This window comes from Gymnoscopelus braueri, assembly GCF_963280865.1.
Source record: "Gymnoscopelus braueri genome assembly, chromosome: 9".
In the NCBI taxonomy this organism is placed as follows: domain Eukaryota; kingdom Metazoa; phylum Chordata; class Actinopteri; order Myctophiformes; family Myctophidae; genus Gymnoscopelus; species Gymnoscopelus braueri.
The window spans coordinates 32,370,008-32,389,820 of NC_137610.1; the positions used below are offsets into that span (position 1 = coordinate 32,370,008).

Sequence of the window (19,813 nt, forward strand, 5' to 3'; positions counted from 1 at the left end):
AAGGAAATATAAAAATACTACATGCAAATGATGAAACTGGAAGGGCTGCGGCATGGTAGTGGAGGACAATTTGAGTTCCTGTTTGGTGAATATCAAAGAAAAATCTACATTTAAGTCCTGTTTATGAATATACTGTATGGATTTTTTATTATTTTAATTTTTAATAGATGAACATTCATTGATAGAGAATGGTGAATGAATGTGTATCAGAATGTAGTGAACCAATCACACAGAGATGTCTGGAACTATAAGAGCCCCGCCATCACCTTCAATCCCCAAATAAACATTCATTTGGTTCTTTGATGAGAAATTCAAATGTGCAGGGTTTATTTTTTAATTAATTTAAATCACATTTAAATGCTTCAGTCAAATATTAAGACATGCATGTGAGTTGCTTTAATTTATTTATCTGCCATTGTATATAGTACAATGAAATCGTACTTGCATTAGCCTGCATAACCCAAATCATTGGTGTGCATTTATCAGGTATAATGCCTACATTGCATAGTTACTTTATTTTTCATTGTTTTAATATATAAATCACAGTGAAATGATATGTTTGTCTTACATTGGCTTGCATAACCTGTATTCAACCTTCCCCTGACAGATATCTTCATTAGTGAATGGATATCTGTCAGAAAGCCATTGATCCATCCAGCTAACACTAGCATGGACCAGACTGCTTGGCCGGTTTAGCATTTGTAAAGGAGGTTGATTCTCCTGATGTCATTCCGGCTCATCTGCTTGGCAGTGCCAAACACAGCATTGGCGTTAGGAACCGCCGCCATGGTTGGGCTGATGTTGTCCTTGGAGAAAGCCAGCCTGGACGAGAGCAAAGAGACAACAAAATTCAATCCAATCTATTAGATTGGGGCAGAAACCGCCTATCTCCATATTTTAACTTGTTGTGTTTTTTCATAAATTAACGCCCTACTTGATCATACTACAGCGTCACACAAAAGTATCAAAAGTAGCAGATATACAAGCTCGAAACGTGGCGCAAAACGTGGCGCAAAACGTGGCGCAAAACGTGGCGCGAAGCGACTTGTTTTGAGCTTGTAGATCTGCTACTTTTGTTATTTTAGAATTTGAATTCTGACCGTTTTGGACATATGAGGTTTCCACCCAACAGAGACGATATACAAAGTATGATCGGCTTTAATGAAACTGCTAAGTCATCGAGCAGTTATTTGTTTGTGAAATGACAAAGCAAAGCAATCACATTTGTCAAAGATGCATATTTCACGCTGAGAGAAAGCGCAGCCAGCCAGCCAGTTTTCACTGTAAGTGAAACATTATTTTTTAATCCATTACTGGTTGGCAATAAGCAACAGAAATACAATACACATACAATTGAAGGCTTTTTATAGAAACCCATAAAACTCTAAGGACATCCTGTTCTGTGATGATGGGCAAGCTTCACAGCTGCCAATGACTGCATTACCGTCCTCTACTGTTCTTCCCATTATCACAACACACAGTAGAGATTTCTCTCCATTATATGTATCAGCACTTAAGTGGACATGAGTTTGAATGCATCTCCCAATGTGTACCTCCTTTCGGCATCTTAGCCGTACTGTTCGTTGTTGTAAAATATTTGGGTATCAGACACTATGTAAATGAAGTCAATTATTTTCCACTCACCTGCCATAGTGCATGACAGATCCGTAGTCATACGGAGTGCCCTGGTTCAGAGTGTCAATCTTCTTGAAGTTGAATGCCTGATCTGGAAGCACACAGATAGATAACAGTGATTAAATAATTCCCCACAACATTACATTACAGTCATTTAGCAGACGCTTTTATCCAGGTAGGGAACGAAAACTACTAATCACCAGAAGTCTTTAGTGCATTTTCTGCAAAAACAAGCAACCAAGAGTATACCTAGCGCTAAGGTAAAAGTGCAATACATCAGCTACCTATTTCGTTAAACAGATGAGACAAAATAGCTAAATCAAATGAGCATGAGCTAAAACAAATAAGTGTATCGACTAAACAAGATCCAATAAACAATACAACAATAGAAAACAAGCGTTCGTACAACTAGTTAACAACAAGTAGGTCAGGCAGAGAGGAAGGGTAGTGTTTCCTGAAGAGGTGTGTTTTCAGCCTGCGGCGAAATATGGGCAGTGACTCTGCTGTCCTAACATCAGTGGGAAGTTCATTCCACCACTGTGGGGCCAGAACAGAACAGAGTCGTGACCGTGTGGATCGGCCAGAAGGACCCTTGAGTGACGAGGCAATCAGTCGCCCCGAGGTGGCAGACCGAAGTGGTCGGGCAGGGGTGTAGGCATCGACCATAGCCCGGAGGTAAGAAGGAGCTGTTCCTTTCACTGCCCTATAGGCTAGCACCAGGGTTTTGAACTGGATGAGAGCCGCTACGGGGAGCCAGTGTAGAGAACGGAGAAGGATGGTTGTGTGGGAGAACTTGGGGGCGGTTGAACACCAGACGAGCCGCAGCTTTCTGAACAAGCTCCAGAGGTCTGATGGCAGATGCCGGAGCACCAGCAAGGAGGGAGTTGCAGTAGTCCAGGCGGGACATGACAAGAGCCTGGATGAGCACCTGGGCTGCCTTCTCCGCGAGGAAGGGGCGAAACCTCCTGATGTTGTAGAGGAGGAATCTGCAGGACCTTGTCACTGATGCGATGTTTGCCGAGAACGTCAGTTGATCGTCCAGGGTCACACCCAGATTCTTCGCAGTCCGAGTTGAGGTCACCACAGCATTATCAATGGTGATGGCCATGTCTCGGTGCGGACAGCCCTTCCCCGGGAGGAACATCAGCTCGGTCTTGACTGATAATAAGCGGAAGCTTGAATGACTTATGTTGTGTGTGGATGTTGTGCATGTTACAAAGTGTATATACAGTATGTGTCTACTGTATGTCAACGAGCCATAGCAGTTACACGTGCATACCTGTGTGTGTGTGTGTGTGTGTGTGTGTGTGTGTGTGTGTGTGTGTGTGTGTGTGTGTTGTGTGTGTGTGTGTGTGTGTGTGTGTGTGTGTGTGTGTGTGTGTGTGTGTGTGTGTGTGTGTGTGTGTGTGTGTGTGTGTGTGAGAGAGAGGCTTTACTCTACCTTTGATGACGTTCTGCAGGAGGACACGGATGTGAGAGTCCCTGTCTGAGCGACACTGTTCATGGTTGAATCCCAGGGCGTGGAGCAGCTCATGTTGGACGGTTCCATAGTAGATACATCCTATACGGCTCAGGGACACATCCTGGGCATTACCCTGACGTCCCACGAAGGAGTAACACCTACATAGATAGTGCAGGACAGCGGTTCTCAAACGTCTCAATTTCAAGGAACACCAGGTATGCTTAGTAGCTTAGTCTGTGGCCTAGTGATTAGGCCACAGACCCCCTTAACTAAGGGTCCATTTGGTTCCATTTGTACACTCTCAGGCTTACAGACCTGTAAGGGTCCATTTGGTTCCAAACGATCACTAATTTAGTTGGGGACAACCAGGAACCCTCCTCAAGGACCCCTTGAGGAGGAGACACACACACACACACACACACACACACACACACACACACACACACACACACACACACACACACACACACACACACACACACACACACACACACACCATACTAACTCATACTATGTGAGATTGACATACCCATCGAGTGACTGAATGTGCAGGTAGTCTCTCTGATTGGAGCGGGCCACGAAGCGAATGCAGGTGGAGTGAGCGAAGGACTGGAGGCCTTGTTTGATGAGTGACAGCTCCTTAGAGTCTGAGGGGAGGCAAAAATGCTTTTATACATCACTGTAATAAGGGTGTAACCATAGCATATCCTATGCAATCAACATAAAAGTACATATTAAAGCTGCAACCCATAACCTTCAGGTCCTAACCAGTATTCAAACCCGGGTCCCCTGCGTAAGCGCAGACATTTGTTTAGCCATAACAAATAGCACATTTGAGAAGATTAGTTATTAGTGTGGTTGCCCTAACAGGGCAACCAGACTATTGTTATCCTCCGAGGCCCTAGCAGTTTATTTTGGACCGCATCTCCTCCCACAGTTTATTTTTCCCAATTTAGTGCCATATGTCAAAATGACCAGCTTCACCGGGAATCGTGTGCTTGTATTTTGCTAAGAGATTGGTTACATAGTTTAATTGATATTGATTTATTAGTGCATAAAATTTCCCCATACACTTTAATGGGAAAATGAAAAAACTCCCATTCAAGTATTTATTTCTCACAAACCGTAAGGGCTAGCTAGAGTTTCAAGACTTGGAGGGGTGGTTCATGATTTAGTCCAAAATTATTTAAAAAAATCACACCCAGTGTGAAGTGGGCGGTGTGGTCACAGTGGTCATCACAGACCCATGACTCACTTAAAAAAAAGTGCATAGTCCTATTTATAGGACTATGCACATGTGTCATGTGTCTCGCTAGCCAATCACAGTGCTGAATAGAGTCAGCCAATAGAGTCAGCCAATCACAGTGCAGCTAGTGGTCATCACAGTGATGGAAGCTCACTTTAAGAAAAGTATAGATTTGCATTGAATGTGTAGGGGTTAGGGGTGTACAATGGGTAGCCAATCACAGTGCAGGGTTAGGGGGGTACAATGGGTGGCCAATCACAGTGCAGCAAATGTCAATGTCCCAACCTCACATATAGGGGCGATTACACCGCCCAAAAAATCACACCCAGTGTGAAGTGGGCGGTGTGGTCATCACAGTGGTCATCACAGACTCATGACTCACTTAAAAAAAACATTAATGTGTTTTTTTTAAGTGCATAGTCCTATTTATAGGTTGTTAATTTCATCATGTGTCTCGCTAGCCAATCACAGTGCTGGATAGAGTCAGCCAATAGAGTCAGCCAATCACAGTGCAGCTAGTGGTCATCACAGTGATGGAAGCTCACTTAAAGAAAAGTATAGATTTGCATTGAATGTGTAGGGGTTAGGGGTGTACAATGGGTGGCCAATCACAGTGCAGGGTTAGGGGGGTACAATGGGTGGCCAATCACAGTGCAGCAAATGTCAATGTCCCAACCTCACATATAGGGGCGGCTACACCGCCCAAAAAGAATTACACCAGTCGGCCTCATGGTGGCGCTATAACAGCCCACTTTACGTTTTGGCCTATAACTCTTGAACCGTAGGTCGTAAAATAAAAGTATTTTTCCCTAGATTCCTTGGGTCATGACGCATTTGTTCCGCCATTTTGAATTTTCTTCAAAACACAATTTTAGCTCCTCCTCCCAAATATTCTGTCCAAATTTCCTATGTCAAAAATTGGTACACATGATCTCTGGACCCTAGCGATAAACATATCCAAACGGCATTTTGATAGTCCTTACCGTTCGTCCGTAATTGTCTTCCAAAGTTAGTGGGAGGGGCCCGTTTTACAAAGAATGCCAAAAATCACGAACGAAACGTCCAATCAATCCCAAATTTGAATCACATGTCGAGGGTGGTTTACTCAACGAATCCCCAAAAGCATTTCCACTTTGATCCATAGGGGGCGCAAATGCGCACAATGTAACCGTTTGATGCAAAAACATGATTTTTGGGGGGATCTCAGAAGTGATCTCAGGAGTGACATGACGATATCATTGGCCCGCTACATTTGTGGGAGGGGCCTGTTTCTTTAGTGGGAGGGGCCTATTTCCTCAAATCAAAACGGCATGTGTCACGAACGCGGGATCCGATCGGCACCGAATTCGAATCGCACGTCGCACGGCCTCCGACGGTAATCCTCCCGGCGTATTCCTCACGTCCCGGCGGCCGCCTGCGACCCGCGACTGGCGTCGGTGCAACCACACTTTGCAATTTCCCAGAATTGCGACGCGTCTAGTTTCCATTGAGTTTCATGCAATACCTCTTGACCATAGGATCTAAATGTCTCAATAGAGACCACCTCCAACCACTGCATTAGTGTTAGTTACATATTGCATTAACTTTAATGTCGAACACAGACAGACAGGTTTACTTACTGCACGTTTACTTACTGTACTGGTTGGCAATCACATAGGGGATGTACACCTTGCCATCAGAAGCCTTGGGCCACATGCAGCCACGCTTGACACAGGGGTCAGCATTCCTCAGGGTGGGCAGGCGAGAGTGGGCGATGTCTCCAATCACCTCTGGACCATTCTTTCCCCGCACTGTACAGTAAGAACCATGAGGAGAGAGACAAAACCACTGAAATAACTATTATGCAGTAAATTGCTAAATTGTTTTAACCCTAACCTGCACCATTTAGAGCACTTTTTTGTTTCGTATAATTTCATCAAATCTCTTCTGTTCAGTGTGCAACCAAACTAAATGCCATTAAAATTTGTTCACAACTGAACTGAAAGTTAAAGTTAAATGAAACTAAACTAAATTAAACAGAGTGAAATTAGATCAAATTAGAAGAGAAAAAGGTATCTTCACACACATGTGTTGTCTGTATGAACAAGAAAATAGTGTATCCGGTATCCCTCTTACCAACATGCTTGTTAGCGTTCTCCAACTGCTCAGAGACAGTGGGATCTCCCTCTGCTCCATTATCTTCATCGTCAGATTTCTTAGCAGGTTTCTTGACAATTTGCACACAGGAAGAAGGTTTTCATTACTTAATTTGTTTTTCATTTCATGATACCCGATAAATATTTATGTAAATGTGCAACACAATATATGAACACTATTCCAACTTCCTAATAGACATTTTTCAATACCGCATTTGTAAAATATCTTTACATAGTACGGAAACTTCTTTCTTGGCATTACACATGTATTTTCAATTTTTTTTTACAAGAATAATATGTTTTTTTTTACCTATGAAGAACCATATTTGTATTCAGTTGAATCAAAATATGGTAATTGATTAAACTAAACTGGTAAATGTTTAATTTCAGATAGGTCAGTGTAGAGAGACAGGAAACTAAGGTCAGAGAGAGAGGAGAGATGCAAGACAAGACAAGGGCAATTATACAGTGTTTCTGTACTCACCCGTGCCTCGGTACAGGCTGAGACTGCAAACAGGACCAGAAGGCCCAGAATGAACTTCCATGCAGCCATGTCTATGAATAACCTGCAAGCTGACAGAAATGGCAAATGAAACCAACACACCGCAGTTTGACACAGTCTGTCTCAGTCAAAGCAGAGAGAAACACAAGAGATGACAGCATACATAAGTACAGTAGCAAGAGCATGTCTTACCTCGTAGCTCTGTTGTCAGATAGGGTTGTTGGGATGACAACCGTAGAATCGCCATCGTCTTTTATAGCGAAAGGGCCACAGGTCCACCTCATCAGAAAACACCCATGGTCATCGTCTCCCTAATCCTGCAAATAAAGATGTTATTTACTTTGTGAGACCTCGATAAAGCCTGTGATTTTTCACAGCTTTCTTGCAAAGGCAGAGGTCCACCCTTGGCAGACATATTGACAAATTAATCCCAGAAATTAAGAATGTTTACAGTGATATTATATTTGATCTTGACTATGATATGGATTAAATGTTCCTGAGTTTCAGAGAACAGTGAACACATACAGGATGCCTTTTTACTTACCGTGTCCTCGTCCTTAGTCACATGGAATAATTGTCGAGAGGTCAGAGAGTTTGACCAGTATCTGATACCAAAACACAAGGGACATTCATTCTTTAACCACATGAACCCTAGCGTCCCTATTTTGGGGCAAACATTCAGCAAAAATAGCTGATCTACAAACAAACTCAAAACGGTAGCAGAGAATAAATGCCAGATTGCAGCAGAGGAACAGATCCTTCTCTGCGAAAAGTGCCATTAAGCAACTAAAGGATTACTAACTCAAATAACAAATAAACCCTGTGCAGACACTAGCACTGTGAATGGGAGGTTGTGCACAACGTTTGATGGCACAAAGCCCAAACATTGTGGAACTTTACTTAACTTAACTGAAGGTAAGGTAACACACTAAGGTAACTGATTGACTAAACCAGGGGCCAACTGACTTTCATAGGGCCATGGAAACCTGTTTCAAATGAATCAATCCAAGGGATCCAGGTATGAAAAAATGCTTTGAAATGTCTAAATGTAGGCTATCATGTGTAATTGTGTAATTAAATGCATAATTGTACATGAGACATAATTTCAAAGTTGTGAAACTGAAACATCAAACTGGGGCTCCGATAGCCAAGTGGTTAAGGCGCATACCACATCTGATACCTGACAGTGAGACAGTGAGTCCCCAGTTCAATACTGTCACTCCTCGACTCTGTCTCCCTGTTACGTGTATGGGTTGGGGAGACTGTATGTTTGTGGGGAGACTGTGTATGGTGTTTTTCTCCTTGCTACTCTCTGCCTGCTGCTCTCTGTCACTCACTCTCAGGTCCAGCCCATTCACTCAACTCAACTCCGCCTCTCACCACCGGTTGGTCCTTCCCCTCATCAGTCCACCAATCACCTCCATCATCATCAGATATAAAGCACCTGTGACGGTGGCCATCTTTCTCTCTTCCCCACCATGCTTCCAGCAGCTCATTTGTTTGCTCCATGCATTGTCCTAACTAATTCACCTCCAGTCTTATAAAGACTTTCTGACCTTTTGCCAAACGTTTAGTACAGGGGGGGGTAGTTTAGCTCTGGGGTACCCTGTACATATTGCACGTAGGTAATTCCAGTGTTTAATCCCACTAGTCTAGAGGTGAGTGCCACCCATTGTATTTTCAGTTTTTTGTTAGAGTAGGAAGGATTTGTTTCTCTTGTGAGTAAGTAATATCTTTATTTTGTTTAGACTGAGTTTTGGTTTTACTACATTCTTTCCTTTGGCACCACCTGACCCTCCCTGTATTGTTGACTTGGCATTCATTTACTTTTGTCCACCTAGTTTGTTAATAAACAACTTTTCAGTTAAACCTCAACATCTGTCTGTCTCGTGTATATAATTTGGGTATATGTTACCGTCCCTTCCTCCTGGACCACCATCTGGGACGTAACACTCCCTGTTTTCTATCTCTATGACTATCAATAAAGGCAAGAAAAGCTTCAAGATTAAACTACACATTTGTAATTATGGGAACGCTTTTTGATAAATGTTAAAAGAAGACTCATTTATCTGCCTGAGCTCCTCCAAGGAGCCCTGACAGCAAAAGTCAACCCTGTCTTCAGGCTTGACTCAACAAGAGTGAACAACCAGGCTAACCCACCCCCCCCTCCCTCCCTCCCTCCATTTAAGCGCTCATCATGACCATCTGAGCAGCCATCAGCTGGGTGAAACTGAAACCGAATCCCCCTGTGGGACTGACAAACGTCTCCGTTTCTTATCAAAGCTCCAGAATAATAAGCTAGTATGCACAATGCAACCTTGTCTCATCTTACCTGACCATATACCTTCACCTTAATTTACCTCGGCCTATTTTACATCCGGTTTAAAAACATTGAGTAAAGCTTGTGCAAATGTTAAACCATAACAGTTGACAAATGAACAGCATAGAGCACATATTCAGCAGCACCCTCTGATGCAATACCTTAATTGGCACAGATCCTAAAACAGATGCAGATGTGAAAGGCTATATGAACTAGTGGTATGGTAGCTCCATGACCTCGCTCTGTTTGTCTATTTTGCAACTTGGCAAGTAATATCATGTTGACTATGATCAAATGAACTTGAGCTAAGTCCACATTAGGTCCTATCAAGGGTCTTATATGTATCATTTAAAAGTTATCTGAAACTCACCCCTATAAAGATAAATATGTGGCTACATGTGTGGTTGTCAAATGTAATGTGATGTACTTTGCTGCTGTTAAAGAAACAGCACACAACTGACATTTTGGTGTTTTTATTTCACCTTAGTATCCAGTGCCCAAGAAGCTAGGAAGGGGACAGCCTGTGGGAGCACTGAGCAGCTCCACAGTTTTTTTTAGGTCTACTTTCTTTCTCCTGGTTTGTGACTTAACTTGTCGTCTACTATGGTTAGGACTTTGTTCAAGAGTGATAGTATGGTGGCTTTTGACTTCACTGATTTATAATTGGTTGCATGACACCAAAAATAGCCGATCTACAAGCTCACAACCAATCCTACTGCAACCCTTGTGAACGTGTACATCAACTACACTTTTCGGTGTGTGACACTGGCACACAAGTAAGTATAAATCACCCATTACCAGTAGCCTACCTGTTTTACTCTTACTGCTGTTATTGCTAAGACAGTCGACTTCTTATCTTATATTATCTGATCTTAAATCTTTCATTTCCTTTAACCACTGGGAATAATTGGAAATAAGCATGCTTCTCTTCTTACCTAAAAACCACTTCTGTGATATAGTAGTGGATTTATCTCTTTCTTTTTTTTTTGCTGTATCAGTCCCACGGATGAGACATTTTCCAATATGTAACACTGGCCGTGTATAAGGCCGTGTCCCACTGAGTCTGGTTGCCTCTTATATTTCATCATGATTTGTGTGCATGGGGTTCTCATCTTAAACAAGCTTAATGCTTAATGAGGGTTTCCAGTTTAGTAGACCTTGTATTGTGAATTTGTACTTCCATGTACTGTTATGTACTGTCATGTACTATTCTCATGTCTTTCTAAATAAACTACATCAATCAATCAATCAGTCTGCTCTGTGCTAAACAGTCAGTTCCATATCCTTCCACAAGGGGGCAACATATGACCACAACAAACACTCTCATCAGAGTTGTTGAGCTAGCCAGCTGAATTTTACATTGTTCTATCAAGGTATAGTCAGTGGTGGAAAAAGTACTCACATGTTTTACGTAAGTAAAAGTTTCAATACCGCAATGTAATAATACTCTATTACAAGTAAAAGTCCGGAATTCCTGAGTGAACGTACAAAAGTATTGGTATCAAAATGTACTTAAAGTACAAAAGTAAAAAGTACTCATTATGCAGTCACCGTTTCACAAGTTCAAAATGTATTACCAATATTTTGAAAATAGCCAACCTACAAGCTCACAATGCGTTGCGATTTTCAAATGGCCGAAATATATAGGCTGAAATGGTGTTTTGTAATAATAATAGAAATCTAAAAAGTAACCAGTAACTAAAGTTTTCAAATAATTGTAGTGGAGTAAAAGTACAATATTAGCCTCTGAGATGTAGTGGAGTAGAAGTAAAAGTACAGAAATTTGGAAATACTCCAGTAAAGTAGAAAAATACCTCAAAACTATACTTAAGTACAGTACTTGAGTAAATGTACTTAGTTACTACACCACTGGGTACAGTAGCAATATTCTGCAGAATGACCATCTGCAGCCCTGGCTCTGTGGCTAAATAGCTAATTTCTTCTTACAAGGAGCTATTTATATAGCTTAGTTTTTTGCCATAGGATGATCAGGAAAAAGCACTTCTTCAGTGCCACTGCATACAAACTAGTTTATTTCAGGAATGAGCTCTGTTTTTCTTCGACTAACAGTGAAATGTTTAGTATTGCTTAGAGTTGCCAGGCCTGCATAGCACTTCAGGAGTTCATCAGCTCTAATGTATACAAACTATATGATGAAGTACTAGTACGAAATGTAGTAAAACTGAGAATTGACCAACCATAGCATCGCCTGGTGTTGTTCATTGTCACAGACACGGTCCAATGATTCTAAGGCAGTTTTTTGCTGTTTAAGATAGTCCATCATCATTAGTATTTTTCTGTGAAACCGTGAGATATAGTTGAAAAGGGGATGGCATAGAGGGGCCCAATCATCCTAGCCTACGTTTGAAGAAGTCAATTTCACTTTAATTTCAGTACATTTCATGCAAATACTTATTGACCATAAAGTAATTTTAGTTGGTGCAATGGTGTCGTACAAAGATGCCTAATAGACAACACAGTGCAGTAGTACAGCAGCAGTAGGTATGTTAACTTTTTTTGCAACCGCTTTGCAACCTCAATAGAACAGGACATCACTCACCCACTCAATACCCTACTACAGTGGTTCTCAAAGTGGAGTCCAGGGACCCCCAGTGGTCCTTGAGGGGGTTCCAGGTGGTCCCCAGCAAAACTTGTTAATATAGCAACAAGATCAGTTTAACTTCTTGAACGCTATTTTATACTCTGGCTATTCAAAAATAAATAGCTGATCTACAAGCTCACAATGCCTCATGAGCTTGTAGATCTGCTATTTTCGAAAATAAATACATAAAAATGGTTTTATAATTTTGTACATCTTTAACAACACACATCTACTCTTCTCAGATGGGGTCCATTGAAGGGCTGCAGAAGGGCTCGCTTTGGGAAAAGCCTGATCCCCCCCGCCATGGCAGGCATACAGTAGCTGCCATAGGCATCCTCACTGAACAGGCCTGAGTGTGTACAGTACTGTTGTCTGCCACTGTTTTGTTGTTATTGTGTGCTGTTGTACAGTTTGTACTGTTGTCTGATGTGTACTGTGTTGTGGAAAACAATTTCCCATTGGGGACAATAAAGTAAAAATAATTAGTAGACAAAGTAAATTAAGGGGGAACCCCTATGGCATGTGGTATAATGCTTCAGTGATCTCAGGTTTTCAAAGCCAGTGTGAAATTGAATAGCCTTGGTGTTAGGTAGTACAGTATACCCCACAAACACACTGCTTCTTTGTTGGAAGATTCCCTTTTGCTAAATATTTCATGGATAAATCATGTCACTCACACAATGTGCTATAATCTGATGATTGTGGGCTCAGTATGAGGGTAATTGTGTACTACTAAGTTGTGGGATGAAAGTGTGGTGTACGGTTTATTCTCCTTGCTTTCACTGAGGAGTGAAAGCTGGTTTGTTTGCCAGGAAAATACACCAGGCCTCACAGGAAATGACCTTACTTTCACCTGGCTCCCCGACATTACCTCACAGCCTCATGAATGAAAGCATCTCTCTCTCTCTCTCTCTCTCTCTCTCTCTCTCTCTCTCTCTCTCTCTCTCTCTCTCTCTCTCCTATTCTGTACCCCTGCAATACATCTTTATGTTTATGTTTTGCCTGCATCCTTCTCCCCTTGAACAGAACGTGCGTGCAGACACAGTTTGACACTCACACACAAACATGTTTTTATTCATGATATGAAACCATGCACCACTCTAGCAGTTTGTCCTTGACAGACAGCATTTTGTCTCTGTGCACAGGGGGGGAAATTGGGACTTCCGTCTCCAGAGAACATCAGCTGAGCCGAACAGGATCCCCTGCATTCTTTGACGGCGTGACTGGCAGGTGTATCTGTGAGGTGGGTGTCTGTGTGTCAGCCTTATCGCTAGGTCAGCTCTACCCTGAGGCGGGTTTCCTGTCAGGAGAGCTACAGTATCGTGAGATGAAGTACACACTTTTTGGTGTACAGTGGAATACCACGCAATAGAATTATTGTAGTAACCAACTTTTTTTGTGATTGTATTATCAGTACACCTCCTGAATGCCACCAATTTTAGAATTTTTGGCAAACGACACAGTCGTGCAACAGTATAAATTTGGCTTCAAAGGCCCTGGCCCTTATATAAACCAATATTATTTTGTGCAAGTAGTGGTGTACTTCAATAACTAATACTCAACATATAGTAATAGAAAGTGAAATTATTATTATATTATATTATATTATTGAGGACTTTCACTACACTGGAAAAATCACGGACTTATTTTATACACAACCTTCAATGCAACAGTGAATAATATATAGTATGCACTCGAGCTAATGAGGTCTGTTGAGGGTCTCTCCGCCAAAATGTTACCCTATTTAACGTAAGAAAATAAAAACTTGTAATGGAGAGAGTGTTGCGCCTGTTCGCATCCATGGATTTCCATTACTTTTGAGGTCACACAGCATTCAATTTTTTTAAATGTTTTATCGCCGTAGAGACAGACTAGCAGACTTTATTTCACTGCATTATAGGAATAATCACTGACATACATTTTGTACACAACCTTCAATGCAACAGTGAATTATTACCACAACGGATACACAATACAAGGTCCCACAATGCCACACATAACATGCACTCAAGCTCATGAGACAAGATACCTGACCTTGGGGGAAGTTTGAAAGAGGATGTTATAATTAAAGCGGTTTGTCTTCCCAAGGACCTGTTTTGCCTGCCAGAGGGTTGGTGTTAGAAGAAATAAATCTTTTCTACTTCTCACCACAGCTCTTATTTCCTTTCCTAGCACTTCTCTATCACACATGATCCTACTAGGGTCACATAAATATCTTGTTACATACAGTACACTTGACTCTGGCTTGTGCTCTGCTTACGGTTGGTTGCCTGTCTGTGTTGCTGATAATCAAGAGCTTGATTCTTGGCTTAATCTACTATAACTCTTAACCACTAAAACCCTATAGCCGATATTTGGTTGCCCGGGGTCCCCCAGAGGTCTTTAGCCTACTTGGCACCTCCTTTTTTCCCTCTTCACCAAATCGCTTGGCTGGAAGTAGACGATCTACAAGATGACAACGCGTCACGTTGTTAGCTTGTAGGTTGACTATTTTCTCTGAATGTTCGCGGAATGATCACCTGTTATGATGACATGCTCAGAATAGGGACACTAGGGTTCATGTGGTTAGTAAGCTCTGGATAAGAGCATCATTTTGTGTGTTTGTAATTAATTTCTAAGTTTGATTAATTTCCATTTTCTTTACTTTTTCTTGGTTGTCATAACATCCAGTTATCTTTTCAGTGGTACACATTTTTGAATACTTTCACTGCTGGTCAAATCTAAACAATAACAACACTGGCTCAATTGTTCAGTCATTCAAGTACCAAACTATTCTTTATTTGGATCGCTAAGAAGCCAACTTCAAAGCTTGATTCAGATTGTAGGTGAAGAACATAACGTTATGTGCTTTAAGTGATGACAGCTCTGTGTGTTGCTGAAGACGTCAAGTTTCTAGATGACTCATCTTGGCACGTGGAGTTGAGGCAGGTTCCGAACAAGAGCGTCATTCTCCCTGCTGCTTGATGCCAAGTATGAGGGTCATGACCCCAAGAGCTCGCCGCTCAGACTGGATGGGTGGGTCATGAACCCCAATCCAGCCTTTGTGCAGATGTAGCATTTCTCCACGCTTCTATTCCAATACATACATGCTTCTTCTCTCTCCATCTCATGTACTTGTGTTTTCCTTCTGTCTACTTCTTTTTTCTGTCTCCCCTGGGGCTCTTTTTGATTTAGTCAAATGTTAATACGTGTTAGAGAATGAGGGTTTTGGGGTAAATCAAGGACAGGTGTGTGTGATAAATAAGATTACTATAAGGGGCAGATACAGTAGCCAGTGGTTTATTACAATGTGGCCTTCACAGACAAATAAAGAACAAACACATGTAATATATTAATAATAATTATAATAATAATAATATAATGCACTTTACGTTTGTGAAAAGAATCATCACACCATTAAATACATCTAAGAAACTGAAACTAAACATTTAAAGGTGGGCAGGGAGGGCATTCCACAGTTCGGGGTCGAGGCCGAGGTTAGTGTTTGTTTGTCATTTCATTTCCCCCAGTAGCTCAAGGCCATATGGAGATTTTGGCGTTTATTTATTCCTAAGTATCTTAGACAACATACATTATTTGGACTATATTCAAAATACACCAGGGGCTTATAAAACATCTCTGTACTAGAGAACAAACAAACAAATTAAAATATGACAAAATTGCCATGAAAATGCTGCAGCACCAATTTAAATAAATTCTGAAAATACACACTTTTAAGATGTTCAAGATGTTTATTGTCACATGCACGATTGTACCATATAGCTGGCAGCAAAATACTCAACAGTGTGGACGATTTAAAAAATATATATGCTGCATTCACACTAGCAGCGACAAAAGCTACAAAATAACCACGCGCGGCTAGCTACATCGGTTGAAGTGTTGCTCAAGCAGCACTGTGGTTAAATAGAACAGGGAACTGATTAAAGGGATATTTCACTTTCAAAAAAACTTTGGGTCATTTTATCTTCTACTCAGGCTTTTGTGAGCCCTCCAGACCGTTTTTAAGTTGCTTGATTCATTATTTAGATATTTGATATTCATTTTATCAGACACGCCCCCTTCCTATACAAAGATTACTTGTTTCATTTATTTTTTATATTTTTCTTCTGAAAATTTAAATAATTAAATAGGATAAAAAAATTAAATAAAATAAATGAAAAATGTTATCGAAAAAACATGGCCCCCTCGCGTATTAGGAGGGCAGGGTGAGTCACCAGAACCAAGGATGGGTGTTTTTGATGAATCTAACATGTTAAAAATGGAGTTTGAAGTTATAATGGGGTTGTATAGGAATTCATAAAACTTAAACTTAAAACGGTCTGGGGGGCTCACAAAAGCCTGGGTAGACGATAAAATGACCCAAAGTTTTTTTGAAAGTGATACCCCTTTAACAGCAAGAATTTAGTTTTTCTTCCTTGTCAAAAAAATGGCAAAACAAAAACATATAATTGATGCGTCATTGGAATGCTAAAAATAGTTGAGGCCCGTTCAACTTAATTTTTTTTGTGTACCACCAGCCACGCAGCCACAAGTGCCGTCACTTTGTAGTAGCCGCTGGCTTCCATTGAAAATGACTTTGTCGCCACTAGTGTGAACGCAGTATAAGAATATAAAAGCCTTGCTAGCTACACCCAACCAGGCCAAAGTGGTTTGAATCAACTGCCATTACTGTCCTTAGAGACCCACACATTTAAGAATAAAGCGGGTTTTGCTGAAGGATTATAAACATTTAAACAACAGCAAAAGCTTTAAAGTGAAATAAAATAAAGTACAAAGAAAAAACTACAAAGTGCCTTTTAGCAGACTCGATGAAAGGCTACCGGTCACCAAAATCAGTAGGGTCCCGGTTCATCTTCCTGAGAGCATTGATGTACTCAGCAAGTTTCATGGCAATATGCACATTGAATTTTAAGATACCTTGTGTGTAAAGTGGAAACTTTGGCCTAATGGTGGCGCTAGATCAAAGGCAATGGTGTCACCAAAATCATTCTGGTTCCCATCTTGCCAATCCAGCCCATAATTTTCAAGAGATATCTTTTTGCGGGACAAAAGTGGTGGACAGAAGGACTGACAGATGGACATCGGCATCCTAAAGATTCATTAATAACATCAAAATAGTCAGATTAAAGTCTAAATAAAAGTAGGAATACTAAGTGATTTGTTTAATGTAAACTTGCATACATTAGAGCACTCGTCATCTTTGGCTAATTTCATTGAGTGGGAACTTAAAGTGTGGAGATACTGAATGAGGTTCTGTGTTTTCAAGACAGCTGCTCAGTCCCCTCCACTGAGATGATAGTGCTATAAAGACAGGGGGGGGGTAGATAGAGAGATAGACAGGGAGAGAGAAAGGGGAGGAGATAATAACAGAAGAAAAGAGAGGAGGAAAAGAAAGGGGAGGGGGAAAGAAAAGTATAAAGAGACAGTATTGACAAAATGGGTGCAAAATCAATGAGGACGAGGCACACTGCTCAGTGTTAAAATGGACTTGTCCATTTGGTTGCATTTTTACACTCGGTTAGATTAACATGGACCAAAAAGATCCTTAGGGGAGGTAAGATTTGACTGTGCAGTGTTGACTTGATGGCTGCAGAACTGAACAGAGGTCTGTTTCATCTACTGGCAGCCCCTCAGGCGCAAGCAGACAGCCCCCTCTCCTCTTCCTCTCTGTTCCCTCTTCCTCTGTCTGTGGAGTCGCTATTCCGGATCCTCTGCATGTCCATTTGAAACTCTGGCCAGGATATCAGATCCGGGCCTCCTTTTATTTATTTATTTTCTCTCATCTGGCTGTGGAAGCCCACCAGCCTCTCCAGCAGCAACACACTGGACCCAGTGATGGTGGCCCGGCTGCCCCCTCAGTCCACCCTTCCCCTCGGCATCAAAAAAAGGGAGGCTTTGTGCCCGTTTTGCGTGTTCCAACAATGAACGAGTCAATATGAGCCAAGTATTCTCCGGGGGCTGGGAAAGGGGTGGGGGTTGCAGGACTCCCCAACTCATACCAGCTCTGCCTCATCTGTCACTCTGTGTCCCCCATGTCTCCGGTTACACAGATTTCTCTCAGTCTTTCACTGATGGTCATTGCTTCCTCTCTGGACTACTTCTGTACTGTACTGTACTGTCCTGCCCTGTCCTCACAGCTTCCATTTGCACCCTCCGTCCACTGTACGCTGTGAATATGGTTTATGAGTTTTCAAGTGGACTGTTGTCACTCCCAACACATGCAGAATAAACATAGTGAGGGTGCCACCTGCATCCAGTGTCATTTATTGCTGACAGCAGTGGTTTTCAAACTTTTTGGCCCACCAATAGGCAAGGCACACCAATGGGCAAGTCCAAATCTAAAGGCACACCTGTATTCATAGTGAAAATAGTAGATCTACAACCAACAGTGGGTACAACTTCATTGCATGAGTTGCTATTTATAGTAGTTATCTGGTTGAAAATGTAGTTAGCCACATGAACCTTAGCATCCCTATTCTGAGCATTGTGTAATGGGCTAACATTCGGCAGAAATAGATCTATAAACTGCGTTGCAGCGTGGCTATTTTTGGTGAAGAGATAGGTGTAGAGGGAAAAAGGAGGTGGTCAAGTGTAGATTAACTGAACAGCTGCTGTACAGTTAATGCAGGCACACAGAAACGGTTAACACTTAAATGAAACACACCCTCAAAGTTTGTTTCAATGACATTTTTTAAACCCAGCTGTGTTTTTCCCATCAAAATGAAAAGGGTCTATTGTTTAATTCCAGTCAGGATTCCTCTCCTGTATTATAATCATATTATGATTATAATAGACTGTGCAGAGGACTAACATGCAGAGCAAGTTAAAGTATGAGATGGTTTAAGAAGAATGAATAACACCCGTCATTGGTTCTGGTGACTGATATTGTGTGAGTTTTGTTTTTCATTTATTTTGGGCGGTGAAACCGCCCCTATATGTGAGGTTTGGACATCGACATTCGCTGCACTGTGATTGGCCACCATTGTACCCCCCCCCACCCATTGCACCCCCCCAACCCTGCGCTGTGATTGGCCACCATTGTACCCCCCCCAACCCTGCACCGTGATTGGCCAATCACAGTCTATTCAGGACTGTGATTGGCTAGTGAAACATGACACATGTGCATAGCCCTATAAATAGGACTATGCACTTAAAAAAAACACATTTATGGTTTTTAGGGGTTAGGGGTGTACAATGGCTGGTCCACAATATTACTTTTCTTTAAGTGAACTTCCATCACTGTGATGACCACTGTGACCACACCGCCCACTTCACACTGGGTGTGATTTTTTTATATATTTTTTGGAAAATTTTAAAGAAAAAAAATAGATGAAAAAGTAATTGAAAAAACACAGCCCCCTCACGTATTTGAAGGACAATATCAGTCACCAGAACCAAGAACGGGTGTTTTTGATGAATCTATCATGGTTAAAATGAGTTTTAAGTTACAATGGGTTTGTATAGGAAGGGGTTGTGTATGATTAAAAGAATATCAAATATCTAAATACTGAATCAAGCAACTTAAAAACTGTCTGGGGTGTTCACAGAAAGAAAAGTAGACGTGAAAATGTGAAATATCCCTTTAAGGGTGACATTAATGGACGACTTCACCCATTTTCAACATATCTTCATATAATAGGTCGTCACTAATGCTCCTGATTTTCTACTTGGTCTGTGTCTCATAGGAGGGCTGTGGACACTTGGAAACCAATCAGTGAAAATGGGTGAAGTCGTCCTTTAAGCTATACACCTTAAGATCTTTACTTAATGTACGATCATCCATCTTTTTCAAAGGTGAATTTCCATTAGTTTCCCCATATCACATTTTGGAATGTTTGTTTGGAGAAAACCTGGATTTGACTTCTTGTCACTAACCATCTAGTTGAAAATCTAATTAAATCATGAACCCTC

General features: G+C 41.4%; 1 protein-coding gene across 1 annotated transcript; it reads right to left on the reverse strand.

Annotated features, from left to right (window-relative positions):
* Positions 1-329: 329 nt before the first annotated feature.
* LOC308091224 (low choriolytic enzyme-like) lies at positions 330-7,047 on the reverse strand. Its single transcript, XM_080436668.1, has 7 exons — positions 6,963-7,047; positions 6,459-6,537; positions 5,978-6,133; positions 3,627-3,744; positions 3,077-3,255; positions 1,645-1,726; positions 330-822 (listed from the first exon to the last, which is right to left on the reverse strand). The coding sequence occupies exons 1-7, from the start codon at positions 7,029-7,031 to the stop codon at positions 693-695; spliced, it is 813 nt and encodes a 270-aa protein (XP_080292794.1). The 5' UTR covers positions 7,032-7,047; the 3' UTR covers positions 330-692.
* Between the last annotated feature and the right edge of the window lie 12,766 nt (positions 7,048-19,813).